General features: G+C 36.0%; 1 protein-coding gene across 2 annotated transcripts in view; it reads left to right on the top strand.

Moving 5' to 3' along the window:
- PLXDC2 (plexin domain containing 2) overlaps window positions 1-15,922 on the top strand; it is a 406,735-nt gene that overhangs the window by 284,557 nt on the left and 106,256 nt on the right. For both annotated transcript variants that reach the window (XM_070501269.1, XM_014846019.3), the window contains exon 8: window positions 10,040-10,139. In XM_070501269.1, coding sequence (XP_070357370.1) covers window positions 10,040-10,139 — 100 coding nt within the window. The remainder of the gene's footprint in view (window positions 1-10,039; window positions 10,140-15,922) is intronic.

The raw sequence follows: 15,922 nt of genomic DNA, 5'->3' as shown, positions 1-15,922 counted from the left end.
ACTAGAAGGACGTGCAACTGCGATATACAACTGTGTACCGGGGGGGGAGGGGGCGGGTTTGGGGAGATAAAGCAGAAAAAAAATTATAGACAGGGAGGAAATACAATTCTTTCTGTAATACGTTGCTCCTAACTGGCTAATGCCAGCTTTGTTTTATTTTATTACATTTTGCTTGAGAAAAAAAATTCTATTTTATGCAGGAACTGCCAATAAAGGACTTGGTTAAGTTGTAGACTAAAATTAGTAATGCACTGAATAAATTTATTGATACAAATTTCAGTTTATTATCCTCAAATGATTTATTCTGGTAGTTAATTATGTTTCTCTTAGTAATTCTTAATGTACCAACTGCCTATACGAACCACTCAAATGACCTCCAATTCTGTCATGCTCCATGTATGGTCATTTCTCCAACAGCATAATTTTTCACAGTGCAAACTAGATAAATAATGATCAATAAATTATAAAATACATTTGTGCTTCTCATAACAATCTTTCTTGTAATGAGATTGAGATAGGGAAGTACTTTACTACTGTTTAAAATAAGAATGAATAAAAATTTGCTCATAGCATTCAATGGTCTTTCACCAAAGGCCCAGTATTCTTCTGACCATACTGGTGAGAGAAATAGGGGAGGCACAGACTCCTTTAAATAATTGTTATCTCTCCTGAGCTTATAGTTCTGTATTATTCAACCCAAAATTTGAAATTCTGCTTTAAGTTATAGGCCCTTATTGTTACACAGCTGTTTACTTTAGTTAGCTTCACGGTCCTTACTCTTAGCGGGTCGTCCTTCAGGGCTCTCCACCTAAGACCTAGGTATTTACTATGGAGCATTGGCCTTAGTGGCTCTGAACTCCTGTGTTTTAAAAAATGAAAAAAAGTCCATAGGTAAAAAAAATAATAATAATAACATGCATCCTCTCTTAGATCAATGGAATTTGGAAAATCAAATTCCAATTTTCTAGTCTGTTAATAACTGGCTCTGACCATAGAACCCAGATTCTTTATATTATTTTAAGTTACCATTGAATAATGATGATTGTTTGATTATATAGATAGAGACCTGAAATTTTTGTTCTATTGACAGTGTAACAAGGAAACTACCTATTCCCAAAAAATTACTTCATTCCAAATGTATTAGAAATTTGAAGTCAGATATCTGACAGTTCTTGATGCTGTCTATACTAGTATACCATCATATTTTAGAAGTTGCATTTCCTCTGACTTATTTCATCTTTCTTCTCTGATTATATTTTGAATTTATTGTTACTTTTGATACAAACTAGGGAAGGATACCATTCATATTGTGTCTATTGCAAATTTGATTTTTTTTTTTTTTACCATCTCATGGGAGGGACAGGATGGTCACCAGTTTTGGACAGTGCAATTAAAAAATATGTCATGTAATCCTTTTTTATGGTGACGGGGGGAAACCATAGAAAATGCATACCCACCTGAGAGTCAGCCTATTCCATCCATTTGCTTGTTTAAGTACCTTACTATCTCCTTCAGCAGCAAATTTCAGAGGAGGTCAGTATATAGGAACTTTATTGTTTATTAAGTAAAATCACTTTTTAATCTATTTTACCATTTAAGTATTTAAACCTAATGTTCCTTAGTGTAACATTTACTGTTACTGTGGAAGAATGCATAGTTAATAAATCGCCATTGCCAATTGGTTGTAGGTTTAAATGGCACCCTTAATGCATTTTTTGAATTTCTTTGAAGACTATTCCTCTTATTTAAACTGTAATAACCCTTCATTCATGGTAATCATCCTGAAAGTATTAAAAGATGAACACTTACTGAGCTTGTAGAATTTATGGACTAAAAGAATTCAAGAGAGTCAGAGAAAGCTAAAAAGAACTGAACAGTGAAACAATTGCCATTTAGATATGAAATAATTTGCATTTATGGCTATTGCTATATGTATCAGAATCTTTGACATATGTTAATAGGGTAAATTAATCCAAGAAACTTTATAGTTGTGTGAGCAGAAACATATATATTTTTATTTAAATAAAATTTATTTAATAAATTTGTAATATAAGGTTGAGAAACCCCGGATCAGTTAAAATACTGATTATAAACTCTAAGGAAATAATTTTAAAGAAAATGTAGACACAGATGATTTTATATCATCACACTTCCCTGTATTTTAAGTACATAAAGTATGAAATTATATCTACAAGGCTTTATTTAAGATCTAATTCATTTGCATTTGTGGGTGTATTTTATTCTTTAGTTATCTCACCTATAGAAGCTCCTGATGTTTTCATTTCTCTTTATTTTCTGTAGTGTAAGAAAATGACAGTTGAACCATTTTCCCTTTGTAATGTTCCAATAACAAATGCTGTGAGTAAAAAGAAATAAAGAAATAAAGTAGCCAGTAGAAGGACCAATAACCTAGAAGAAATAATTTTAGAAATAGAAAATTTGTTCTAATGCTGGCCCTGCACCGAATGGTTATGTTGTCCTCGGGCCATGTGTGTGCTCTTTCTGGGTGCCCTTTCTCCTTTCAAGTCCCACTTCCCTTTTCTCCCTGAGGTGTCACTGAGAAGTTTCTCTCACAAGGTGCTCTTGCTGTATCAGGCCATTTCTTGTCTCTCTGCTCTGAGGTTCCAAGACCAAACGGACCCTTTGTCCCTGAGGTGAAAGTCCTTGATATTCCATGTGTCTCCTCAAACCCACAGTGCAGGGTGTCCCATCCCATTTCTTTTCCCTTACTGTGTTATTCCCAGGCCTTGTTCAGGCAAGCCCCCTTACCCAACTGTCGTCCCAGGTAAAGTCCCCGCCGTAGTGTTGACTGTCTTGAGACGAGTCACACGGGCTTCTTCAGCTGGGACCCGCCTCACTGTCTCCTTTTATATGAAGCTCCAACTCTAGGTGTCAGTTCACTAGTGAACTTTAAGTCAGAGGTCACATCGATTTACGTGTGTATGTGTTTATAAAATGGATATGTTGTCAACATTTAAATATCAGATTTCAAACAAAAATATACATTTGCATCTTCTCTTGAGAAACCAGAAGGTTTGGAAACACTTATCCTGCATTTCCACATAGCAGCAATTGGCTGGAAATTTTACTCAGGGTGTGCTCCCTTTTCTTTTGCCCTCACTGATTTCTTCTTTCTTATCCCAGGCCAGCACCAGCTTATGTAGAGATTAAATTTGAGACTCCTCTTTCAATATAGGGACTGTCTTTACTTCTCAACGTTATGCTGTTATTTGTCTTCTTTCAGATTTTAGATAGGGTATGACTGTGAAGATGGGGGCAGGAGGCATGTTAAGAAAGTATCTTTAGCTTAGGGCTCTCCTTTGCGTCCGTGCCATCAAGTCTTAATACCTGGCACATGGAAAGGTGTATGTAAGCTAAAAAGAGATTAAAATAATTATGCGAAATGGTAACAATCTCCAGGAAAGCAAATGGATTTTTTATATTGTCAAGTTTAACCAAAAGCTTTTCTGTTCAAATGTAGTTTTCAGATAACTAAGCACTAATACTCTGGACTTTATGTGTTGTTTTGATAATAATAAAAGACAGCATGACTTTTTAAAATTGGATGCCTTATTGAGTAATGCAGAAGCCAGATCAGACATTTCAGAAAGATAAGGTGGGAAGTTAGGGCTTGAATGCAGGTGAGAATGGATAAAATAGTAAGCTTTGGGTTTAAAAAGAATTATATATGTATATTTATATATTTATTATTACCCACAGACATATATATGTGTAAAACTGCTAGACACCGTATTGCTGATTAGCAAGTGAACAAAAATGAGTTTAGAGTAATTCCTTTCCAGTTATGTTCTGATAGGCGTATGATTCATACTTTGGAACAGATACTATACAATCAAGCCCTTGCTGAGATGCTGCGCTGCCTGTTAGATAGATAGCTGGGTCCATAATGGAAACAAATGAATGTTTTGGCGAGATTTGCAGGGCAGAACCAAGAGAGAAGTAAAATTCCATTAGCTCTGACTCAAGCAGCATGCTGTTATCTCCATAACTGTTTTAGAGATGGACATAAAAGTTTACATTCTAGGCGTTGTGTTGCGCCCTTGTGTCTTGGAGAATGATGCCACAGTGTGGAACGCCGAGCTGTCTTTGAGTCTTCCTCCAAAGGCCTACCTTTGCTTGCTCCTAATATCATCTCCTGCCTTAATTTTGTTTAGCCATTGCAATGCTTTTTTGTATCCATACTTCATTTGCTTCACTATCTGTGTCTTGTAAAATGGAATAAAAAATAAAATACCTAAAAAAAAATACAATTGATAAATGCTTGTGTAAGCTGAAATGAAAGCGTATTTTAACTGGTGTTAATGCTCCTTTCCTGCTATCTATCCTGTAGAATGACTGTAATTGTAAAACTCATTCTCAGAAATTTATGATTCAATACAAATCATACAGTGGCTGAGTGAAAATTTAGCTTTGCTTTAATCATAAAAAGGCAACTATTATAGGCCCTTGAAAATAATGAAGCTACATTTCTTTTTTTAAAAAAGCTTCTGTAGTTTAGAGTTTGTACCATTTCAAATTGGCTTCCTGACATCCCCAGGAACTGATTTAGGAGACGTTTTGAGAATTAATATAAATTTGTAGAAAGGATGCAAAATCGCTTCCCATAAGCAAAGTTTTTAGGATTTTTGTACGTGGACGTCATCCTTGGCCATGACTTCTCTGGCTTGGGTCCTTCACATCCTTCTAAATATAGTCTTCTGAAGAACAGGTGACTGTGACAATATGACAGACCCTTTCCTGAGCTAATTTTGCTCAATATTAGCTGTACATTCTCGATAGTTTATTTATACGCACACACACATGAAATTGCTGTGTTGATGTTCATCAAAAAGTAGTTCATTTTCAATATGGCTTTTAATAGTGCCCCTAACTCATCTTAATGGTCTGTGATTTTCTATTGACCTGGAAACCTGCAGACTGGTCTGCCTTGCACACAGACAGCTTACACAGCCTCGTTACTTGGCTACAGTGAGTGGATGAAGGATACTTTCGTAGAACAACCCCACACCTTTGATGTTTTGAAGTAAAAAGATTACAGCCCAAGAAGGCAGAGTAAAAAAGATATGACAATATCCGGTGGAGAGACGCAGACGTATTTCTGAAAGAAATCTATTAGAAAGCCCGGAATTGTTTGTCTATTCCTCATTAATCTTCTACAATGTTAGACATTTAATACAATTGGTGAAAGTGGTTTTTTCAAAACCAGATATGTAATCATTTCATAAAAGGCAGAGTGGCTTCTAAGAAAACGTAGGGAATTGAAAGCTTCTTGTACATTTTCAGTTTAATATTTTAATCAAGATAAAATACCACAGTTTTAGAAAACCTATGCGTTTATTCATGAAGTCTGTGAAATTTTAAAGAAAAGCATTTGAGGCCAGTGATATTGCCATAAAATTGTTATCCTTTTCTAACACTTCCTCTTCTAGTTTTCTCCCTCTCTGGACATTTCAGACCTCCTTTTTAGAGATGTTCAGGTTCTTCTCTGCAGATCCAGAGGACACCATTCTTATGGCCTGCAAGGTGACTGAACTGAAGTTGTACAACATGGCAGCCATGATGAAAAGCTGGACTCCATTTTTCCTGCTACTGAGACCAAAAGCTTCAGTGGCATTGTTGACTCTCCTTTCTCTCACTCCCCTTAAATCCATGGCATGTCTTCATAGCAGTACCTTCACAGTTCATCCAGGATCCATCTTCCTGTCACTTCCACCTCCTATACTCACTGCTCTAGCATAGTCTAAAACACCCGTCTCTTATCTGGACAACTCTGATACCCTCCTAAGTAGTTTCTCTGTCTACGCTTGCCCCCTACATTCTTGATCACACAGCAGCCAGTGTGATCTTTTTCAGATGTCATGGAATGTCCTTCTACTGTTCCAAACCCTTTAAACCTTCCCCATACGACTTGGAATAAAATCCAAAGTCATTGCCATGGCTGCAGGGAATGCGTGCTCCCTACCATCTGCCCCCACTAATTCCCAGCAACTTTGACACTCTTATTTATTCCTTCTGGTCCAGTGATAGTGTTTTAATTCCTAAAAGACACCAAGACAATTCAACCAAGGCCTTCTCATGCACTAGTCCCTCTACTCAGAGCTGTTCCTCAAATATCCTCATAGCAGGCTTACTACAGAAAAGTCACCTTACTTTCTGTGACTCCTTCTCTCAAAGAGGCCCCATCCCTTTCTATCTCTTTACCATGTTTTAGTTTCCTCTTTAGCACTTACCACCTCCTAGCATGCTATATTTTTTGTATCCACTAGTTTTAATGTCGGCCTCCACCCTCTAGAAGGTAAAGCTCTATGAAGGCACAGTCTTTATTTTGTTCTCTTCCGTAATTCCAGTGCCTACAATAATACAGAGAAAATGTTCAGTTAATATCTGATAAATGAGCGAATGAATTCTTCCTATCTTATCTTATCGAATAGCATGGAGAGTGTATATGCCTTTTGAGAAAGTAATTTATATGTAGTAGACATTATTCTCAGAAATTCATTTTCTATTTTATATTCCCACATTATATTAAGACTCAGCATAGAGATATGTATGGTATTAGTGGTTAGTCCTCAGAAGTCACTCTCCCATGAATAAGTAAATCTTAAAAAAATTGCAGCAAGTTAAAATGTTACCCTTAGAAGCAAAAGATGATTTCTACCTACCTCTGCTCTCTTTGTGTATAGGTGGAACATTTCACCCTTATAATTTTGGTTTAAATCATTGTTAACAATTTGCTTGTTGAAACTTGGAAAAGTCAAGATAATTCACTATAATGAAATCATTGAATTTGAGGCTGAAAGGATCCTTACAGGTCATCTATAACTTTCTTCCTAGAGGGTTGGCCAATTTATGATGTGATTATTTTCAGTGACAGAAAACTCTATGTTGTTAGGCTACCCATTTTGGTTTGGGGTAGATTTTCCTTAGGTTAAGTGAATCTGGATCTAGGTAACATAACGTTGGTCTCTATTTTTGGAGTCTAGAGGAAAAGCAATAAACTGGAAAATAAAGGATATAAAAGAGTGAAAATAAGATGCAGAAAATTAAACTTTTCTACTGAAACATTCCAATCTTTCAAGTTTAATTGTACCTAGAGGTGCAGAGATATTTATCTGATTCCCAGACACCTAGGAGGAATAATACTACTTCATTTTATGTACAAACACCCAGAGAAGTTTGTATTGGCTAGTGAGTCTTTAATAGAGAATGTATTGGTTGGTATTGCTGTGTAACAAATCATCTCAAAATGCAGTGGCTTAGAACAACTCCATTTCTTATTTCTCACAAGATGTCTTGGTTGTTCTACTGATCTGAGTTGGACCCTGCTGACGCAACTTGTCTCACTCATGTGTAGGCTTTTAGCTGATGGATTGGCTAGGGGCTACCTGGTCAAGGATGACCTCTGCTGGAAAGAAAACATTTTTCCACGTCTTTTGTGTATCTTTAGCAGACCAGCAGGGTACATTCTCATGCAGTGGCAGGGGTCCAAGAAAGGAGGTGGAAATGTGCAAACACTTTTTCAAGGCTGTCTTTTGCTTCAGGTTTGCTGTCGTCTTCTTTTGCCTTATTATTGAGCCAGAGTCAGAGTGGAAGAGGACCACAGAGTGAAAAGGCAAAGAGTATGGATATAAGGAGGCCTTTGATTGAGGCCCTTATTGCCGGCCATCAATCCACCACAGATAAAAAGTGCAAGGAGGAGAGGCTTCGACTTAGAGACAAAATATAAAAGAAGGGAGAGAAAGGAAGGAAAAAGATGGAAAAAACATCAAAATGAAAGATGGCTAGGTAAGGGAAGAGATAAGGAAGACAGATAGAAGAGGTGAAGTAGATAACCTGCAGAGAAGGGAAAGCTGCTATACCGTGAGGTCTGCAGGAACCAAGATGTGTGACCTGGAAAACAAACTTTCGTATAAAAATATAAAATATTTATAAAAATAGAATAGTATTTTCCAATCGATAGCAAGATAAACTCAAGTTCTGCTGGAAGTATGGGAAAAGAAGAAATACAATCCATTACCACAGAATTGTCCGGTAAAATATTTCACATCTTGCAGAGGATAACTGCAGTCATAGATGTTGGAGAATGGAAGCAAGTGACAAATGCAAGTAGCAAAGCTTTCATACTTACTCCTAAGCAGGCATCTATTAATAGTGCTATTTAGGGGCCAGCCCGGTGGTGCAGCGGTTAAGTGAGCAGATTCCGCTTCGGCGGCCCGGGATTCACCAGTTCGGATCCCAGGTGTGGACATGGCACCACTTGGCAAGCCATGCTGTGGTAGGCGTCCCACATATAAAGTAGAGAAAGACGGGCACGGATGTTAGCTCAGGGCCAGCCTTCCTCAGCAAAAAGGGGAGGATTGGCAGCAGTTAGCTTAGGGCTAACTTTCTCAAAAAAAAAAGAGTGCTATTTAAAAATTATGACTTTCTTATGAATTGGAAATTTTTTCTATGCTTTTCCTGTTCTTTTGTCTTTTCTTCTTTAACTGTAAGTCTGTCTTGAATATGAATTACTTTTATATTAGCACTCCTCAACATGTCATATGAAACTGGGTAATGGTATAATCCCCACTCAGAAATAGATTACATATATTGATACTGAATATATGATGGCTTAGTAAGCACTAAATAAAGTATATCAGAGTTTCATTTAGTAAATGAACTTTTTGGGGCAGAAATTTTGGTTTTGCTTTGTTTGTTTCTGTTGTCCAAATATCAGAATACTTTTTAATGCTGGTTACAAACTGGAGATACTGATATAAAATTGGCAATACCTTAACATTGTTTAAGAGAGGACTGATTTAGTACATAAAGGGAAAATGCCATCTTCCATTTACTTGCTTCGAGATAATTCTACAAACTTCAGAAACATTAAAATTTGCTCTTAATTGGTCAATTTCAACAAAATAGCCCTTTTACAATTTTATGATGTCATGGGCAAAAATAAGGAGTACAGCCCTTATTATATCTTCTCTCCAGGTTATTCTCCTTTTGTCTTCTTACTCTGTTGTTTGTTATGGTTGAAATAACAAATGTTTGATCTGATATGTTCTTTAAATGAATTACCCACAGATGGCCCACTGTCCACTTATTCTACCTACAGATTATTCTACTTACAGATCTGTTTATTCTACCTATCTTTTTGTTTCTTGTCCATTTATTTATTGAAGATGGTTTCATTCCCATTTTTAATTCTATAAAACTGAGAATAAAGATAGTAATCATACTTCCAATGACTCTTTTCTAAATCTAGCAAAATTGGCTCCAAGAGTTTGTCTCATTTTTAACTATTGTATCATGTTTAAAATAGTCCCAATGTGTCCTAATTTTTTTAACTGTAAATACAAGAAATGTCTATCATATTCAGATTTTGGTTCCATTGAGTTTCCAATTTAGGAAATCTGACCTTGAGATGACTTATAATAATTCATAAATTTTTCCATGAGTTTCAACTAGCATGGAGAAGTCAGACGTCCATTAACAATTGACCAATTAACTATATATTAATCAACAATTCCATTGATAAGTAGATATTTAGCAGTGCACTTATTTGTCATTCTTTAGGTTTTGTATCTGTAAGACTACTTATAAACAAGGATTTTTAAAAACTATGAAAATAAATGCATCATAAAGTCTTTTTAGACAACAAGTAATGCAAGAAGAATCTCTATTCCTGAAATGGTATCCAGCAATAAATGCATTCATGGTGTGCCTATATGTGTGATAAGTTTTCAGCATCCAGCATCAGTTAGGTTCTCTGAGAATCTATTACTCTCAACATCAAGTAGCCATCTGTAGGACCAGGAACTCTCTTGTCACTGTAACCCACCAAATAGCACCAAACAGATGTTATGTTTAGGTACTATACGTCTTTCTTCTTTAATATTTCCTGCTCTCTCTCTTTCTGGTCCTTCATCTCCATCACCTGATTTTACCCATTAAACGAGATGATCCCACTCCTCGCCCTGACCCCTGAGTGAAATTCAAACCTAACACATAGCATCTGCTTTTTCTTTTCCAGATTCCTGTCTTGGTCACACAGATAAGTTCAACCAATCACCCAGTGAAAGTGGGGCTGTCTGATGCATTTGTCGTTGTCCACAGGATCCAACAAATTCCCAGTATGTAGAAGAAGGGTAATCGCAAAGTATGAGCCTGGTGTGGGGGTAAATTTAAAAGAGATTGATCTCAGGCAGATGTAATTCTTCGAGCAAGGAATCACTTAGCTAATTGCTGCTTGTTAATTATGCTGTTGGGTTTATAACTCTTATTGGCATTGGCAATCTCTCTGTTAATATTTTCGATAAAGTACAATTAAATAGCCAAGCCAAGAGTGTGTAATTTTAGATTTTTTAGGATAGTTAGCTTGGTGGTGTAGATATATTTCTTTTATTAAGAGTAAGAAAAACATTAATAAGTGACAGATTATTTCACTGATAGGTATGACTTTTGTTTGTTTTGTTTAAATACATTTATCAGCAAAAGAGAAGATTTGTGGATTTTATGTTCAACATGTTTGTATAAAACTGAAAGTCTAAAGGAAGATGAAAGAAAAAGTATAAATTGAGGTGAAAAAAATTTTGGTGGAACTGTACCTACCAGAGAACACATGTATCTTCTTTGTTTAAATCATTTTTGCCATCTAGTCTAGTTTAAATTTGTGGAATAAAATCATATGTGTTACTTTGGGCAGCTGTTCATCAGATTAGAAATTCAAAATGTAACAGCTATTCATAGTAGTTCTGATCATGTAAATGTTGCCATTATTTGAAAGTTTCTGTGTTTTAAACCTCCTCTGCTTCCAGAACAGTCCTGAGGGGCACTTGGGTGTGTTAGTACTGAAATTGTTTGTGTCCTAGACCTGCAAGAAGTGCCAGTAAAATACAACTCAAGATTAGATCATTTCTTTCCCTTTTATTCAGAGTTCTTTTTCTTCTTTTATTTCATTATACTGGTAGATAATTTATCACATGCATATGCTATTTGGTCTTGACTTGAGCTAATTCTGTTTAATTATGCCATCTCTCATATATAGACAGTAAATGGAGTGGAAATTATTTAGACTTTCAGAGCAAAAGATTGACTGGAAACATTATACAGGTTATCTTACAACTATGGTTTACAATGATATTCAGTGTGGCGGTTCTGTTTGGTGAAGAGCATGAATCTTCCATGGCGGTGTCTCTCTGTTAGCTGAAAATTTGTGGGAGGTAAGATTCAAGGGGACTGTCAAATCAAGGCGGATTTTCCAGAAATCAAATTGTGCCATGACCAAAACAAGGATATATTAGCATGTACAGGCAACATAAAGACATCTTGACGGAACTCTTAAATAAGAAGCTCGGTCTTGGGGGGAGCCAAAGTTGTCTCTTATTTGAGGAGGAAGGAGTATTCTTGCATTCTTTCTTTCAGAGATGTTAAATCAAGCATGACTTGAGTCAATTATTGAACAAGTAAAAGGAAATACTAGTTTATTTGTGGGTTCCTTTCATCCCAGAAAGAATTTTATTTGCAGCTTCCTCAGAAAGCATCCTGGTCCACGTCAATGTTCTGATATTTTATTGTTTAGAGAAAAAGACCCACCAAAGTACAAAAGAAAAACTTTTTTCAGATATATTTTAATATTCTAGTATTGTGTGAGAACTTAGGCCTGAAAAAATTGTACTTAGACTTCAGAATCCCAAAATGCAATTTTGCATCCATTGTTATATTACAAGAGGGTAACCATTATGTTTAGGAGGAAAAATAGCCTTCCCAAACATAAATTTCATTGAATAAATTGGTAAAATTCATATGAATTTTGAGGGGCTGGCCAGTGCAGCGGTTGAGTTCGCGCCTTCCTCTTAGGAGGCCTGGGGCTCACCGGTTCGGATCCCAGGTGTGGACCCACGCGCTGCTTGTCTAGCCAGACTGTGGCAGGCATCTCACATATAAAGCAGAGGAAGATGGGCATGGATGTTAGCTCAGGGCCAGTCTTCCTCAGCAAAAAGAGGAGAATTGGCATCAGATGTTAGTTCAGGGCTAATCTTCTCAAAAAAAATTTAAAAATTCATATGAATTTTGAGAACAGATTATGTCTAAAGTTAGGAACTCAGCATTCATCTAAAAAACTTACTCAAGCTTGGAGTTCAGGGAAAAGCTTCTCTCAGGCAAGCTGCATGCTGGAATGACATTCACAATTCCTATTGACCTCACTGTTCCATCCTGAGAAAATTAGCCACGAAGCAATGGAAGTTCTGAGTTTCTAACCACTCATTCCTGCCGTTGGATGAGACTACATTTCAGCAAGAAAATTGGAATTGATGTATTCTACTTAAAAATCTTTTTCGGAACAGAAAAATTTAAATCTCCTTAAAAATCTGTTCCCACATTTATAAAACGTAACAATGTCTGTTACATGAGCTTCTGTATAAGAGGAGAGATTGCATTGTATTCTCAGCTAAAAGAAAAAAAAGAAAGCGTACTTAGTTATGCCAGAAATTAGGCTAAGAAGAGGTTAGCATGATATAAGTTATACAAGGATTGTCTTTTTCTTAGAAATAAGATGATTCCTAGAGATCTGTATGTTATTTGTGCAATCAGAATTTAGGTAAATATTTAAGTCCTTTTCAAAATTATGCTTCCTTATTTTACACTTCTCATTATTAGGAGTCATCCTCATGGAATTTAAATCATTCATCTCTGTTACCCCTTTTTCTTCTCCTGAGTGAAATTAGGGAAAAACAGATCATTATCCTAAGTAATGAGTGGTTTCGTTTCTTCTGTATTCCAAGAAGCATTTACATAGGACCATGTTCTCATAAGATCAATTTTCTGTTCTTTTAAACATTTTGGTTACATGGGTTATAGAACCTAGATCCTCGGCTTAATCTAGCCGTGGCAACATGAGAATGTAAGCTACAACCTGGAGAATAATTTTTCCCAGTGGGACCACAGTGGCTATACCATTTTTATCAGATTTGCTGAAGGTTTGGTAAAGCATCTTTAAAAAGCTGTAAGGCAAGTTTAATTTATTATGAAGATTTCTTCCCACACTTTCATCATAACATCACCAAAATCTTGTTTTTCAGTTTTTAAATGCTTCCAAATAGTAAATAATTTCAACATAATCTTCAAGCATAGCTTATTAAGGTAGCTTTTGTCTTTCAAAAAAGATTAGGTTATCTAATAGTTTAAAATATCAAAGGAAATTCAGGCATTGTTAGTGAATTAGTAAATAGTTCTGAGGTTACAAGGGAAATTCCTTTGCTCTTTCAAAAAAATGAAAAAATTCCATGGTGAAATTGAAATTGACCCTTATATTTTTTTCATTTTTTCTTCTTTTTTAAAAATTTTATTGCAGTAGCATTGGATTATAACATTATATAGCTTTCAGATGTGCATCGTAATATATTTTGAATTCTGTGTGGATTACATCATGTTCACCACCCAAAAGCTAATTATAGTCCATCACCTCACATGTGAGCCTAATTACCCCTTTTGCTCTCTCCCTTTCTCCCTTCCCCTATGGTAACCACCAGTCCAATCTCCATTGCTATGTGTGTGTTTGTCATTGTTTTTATCTTCTGCTTATGAGTGAGATCATACAGTATTTGACTTTCTCCCTCTGACTTATTTCACTTCACATAATACCCTCAAGGACCATCCAAGTCGTCACAAGTGGCCGGATCTCATCATTTCTTATGGCTGAATAGTATTCCATTGTGTATATATGCCACATCCTCTTTATCCATTCGTCCCTTGATGGGCACCTAGGTTGCTTCCAAGTCTTGGCTATTGTGAATAATGCTGCAATGAACATGGGGGTGCATGTATCTTTATGCATTTGTGTTTTCAAGTTCTTTGGATAAATACCCAGCAGTGGGATAGCTGGATCATATGATACATCTAGTCTTAATTTTCTGAGGATACTCCATACCGCTTTCCATAGTGGCTGCACCAGTTTGCACTCCCACCAGCAGTGAACAAGGGTTCCCTTCTCTCCACGTCCTCTCCAACACTTGTTTCCCGTCTTGTTCATTACAGCCATTCTGACTGGAGTGAGGTGATACCTCATTGTAGTTTTGATTTGCATGTCCCTGATAGCTAATGATGTTGAGCATCCTTTCATATGCCTGTTGGCCATCCGTATATCTTCTTTGGAGAAACCTCTGTTCAGATCTTTTGCCCATTTTTTAATTGGGTTGTTGGTTTTTTTGTTGTTGAGACGTATGAGTTCTTTGTAGATTTTGGATATTAACCCCTATCTGACATATGGTTTGCAAATATCTTCTCCCAATTTTTAGGTTGTCTTTTCATTTTGTTGATGGTTTCCTTTGCTGTGAAGAAGGTTTTTAGTTTGATGTAGTCCCATTTAGTTTGATTTGTTCATTTTTTCTTTTGTTTCCCTTGCCTGGTCAGACGTGGTCCTTGAAAATATGCTACTAAGACCGATGTCAAAGAGCGTACTGCCTATGTTTTCTTCTAGAAGTTTCATGGTTTCGGGTCTTACATTCAAGTCTTTAATCCATTTTGAGTTGATTCTTGTGCATGCTGTAAGTGAATGGTCTACTTTCATTCTTTTGCATGAGGCTGTCCAGTTTTCCCAACACCATTTATTGAATGGACTCTCCTTTCTCCATTGTATGCTCTTGTTGAATATTAGCTGTCCATAAATGTGTGGATTTATTTCTGGGCTCTTGATTCTGTTCCATTGATCTGTGTGTCTGTTTTTGTGCCAGTACCATGCTGTTTTTGTTTTGTAGTATATTTTGAATATATATAAATATATATACTATGGTTTTGTAGTATATTTTGAAATCAGGGAGTGTGAAACCTCCAGCTTTGTTCTTTTTTCTGAGGAATACTTTGGCTTTTCGGGGTCTTTTGTTGTTCCTATATAAATTTTAGGATTGTTTGTTCTATTTCTGTGAAAAATGTTGTTGGAACTTTGATAGGGATTGCGTTGAACATATAGATTGATTTAGGAAGTATGGACATTTTAACTATGTTAATTCTTCCAATCCAAGAACACGGAATATCTTTCCATTTATTTGTGTCTTCTTCGATTTCTTTTGACAATGTTTTATAGTTTTCAGTGTACAGATCTTTCACCTCTTTCATTAAGTTTATTCCTAGGTATTTTATTCTTTTTGTTGCACTTGTAAATGGTATTGTAGTCTTAATTTCTCTTTCTCCTACTTTGTTGTTAGTGTATAGAAATGCAACTGATTTTTGTATGTTGATTTTGTATCCTGAGACTTGACTGTATTCATTTATTATTTCTAAAAGGTTTTTAGTGGGTTCTTTAGGGTTTTCTATATGTAAAATCATGTCATCTGCAAAGAGTGATAGTTTCACTTCTTCTTTTCCAATATGGATCCCTTTTTTTTCTTTTTCTTGCCTCATTGCTCTGCCTAGGACTTCCAATACTATGTTAAATAAGAGTGGTGAAAGTGGGCATCCTTGCCTGGTTCCTGTTCGTAGAGACATAGCTTTCAGTTTTTCTCCATTGAGAATGATATTTGCTGTGGGTTTGTCATATATGACCTTTATTGTGTTGAGGTGTTTTCCTTCTATACCCATTTTATTTAGAGTTTTTATCGTAAATGGATGCTGTATCTTGTCAAATGCTTTCTCTGCATCTATTGAGATGATCATGTGATTTTTAGTCTTCATTTTGTTAATGTGGTGTATCACGTTGCTAGAATTGTGGATGTTGAACCATCCCTGCATCCCTGGAATGAAACCCACTTGATCATGATGTATGATCTTTTTAATGTATTGTTGTATTCAATTTGCCAATATTTTGTTGAGGATTTTTGCATCGATGTTCATCAGTGATATTGGCCTGTAATTTTCTTTTTTTGTGTTGTTCTTGTCTGGTTTCAGTATCAGGATAATGTTGGCTTCGTAGAAGGAGTTA

Source organism: Equus asinus, chromosome 29 (assembly GCF_041296235.1).
Source record: "Equus asinus isolate D_3611 breed Donkey chromosome 29, EquAss-T2T_v2, whole genome shotgun sequence".
Lineage (NCBI taxonomy): Eukaryota > Metazoa > Chordata > Mammalia > Perissodactyla > Equidae > Equus > Equus asinus.
This window is presented reverse-complemented; position numbering and strand designations above follow the sequence as displayed.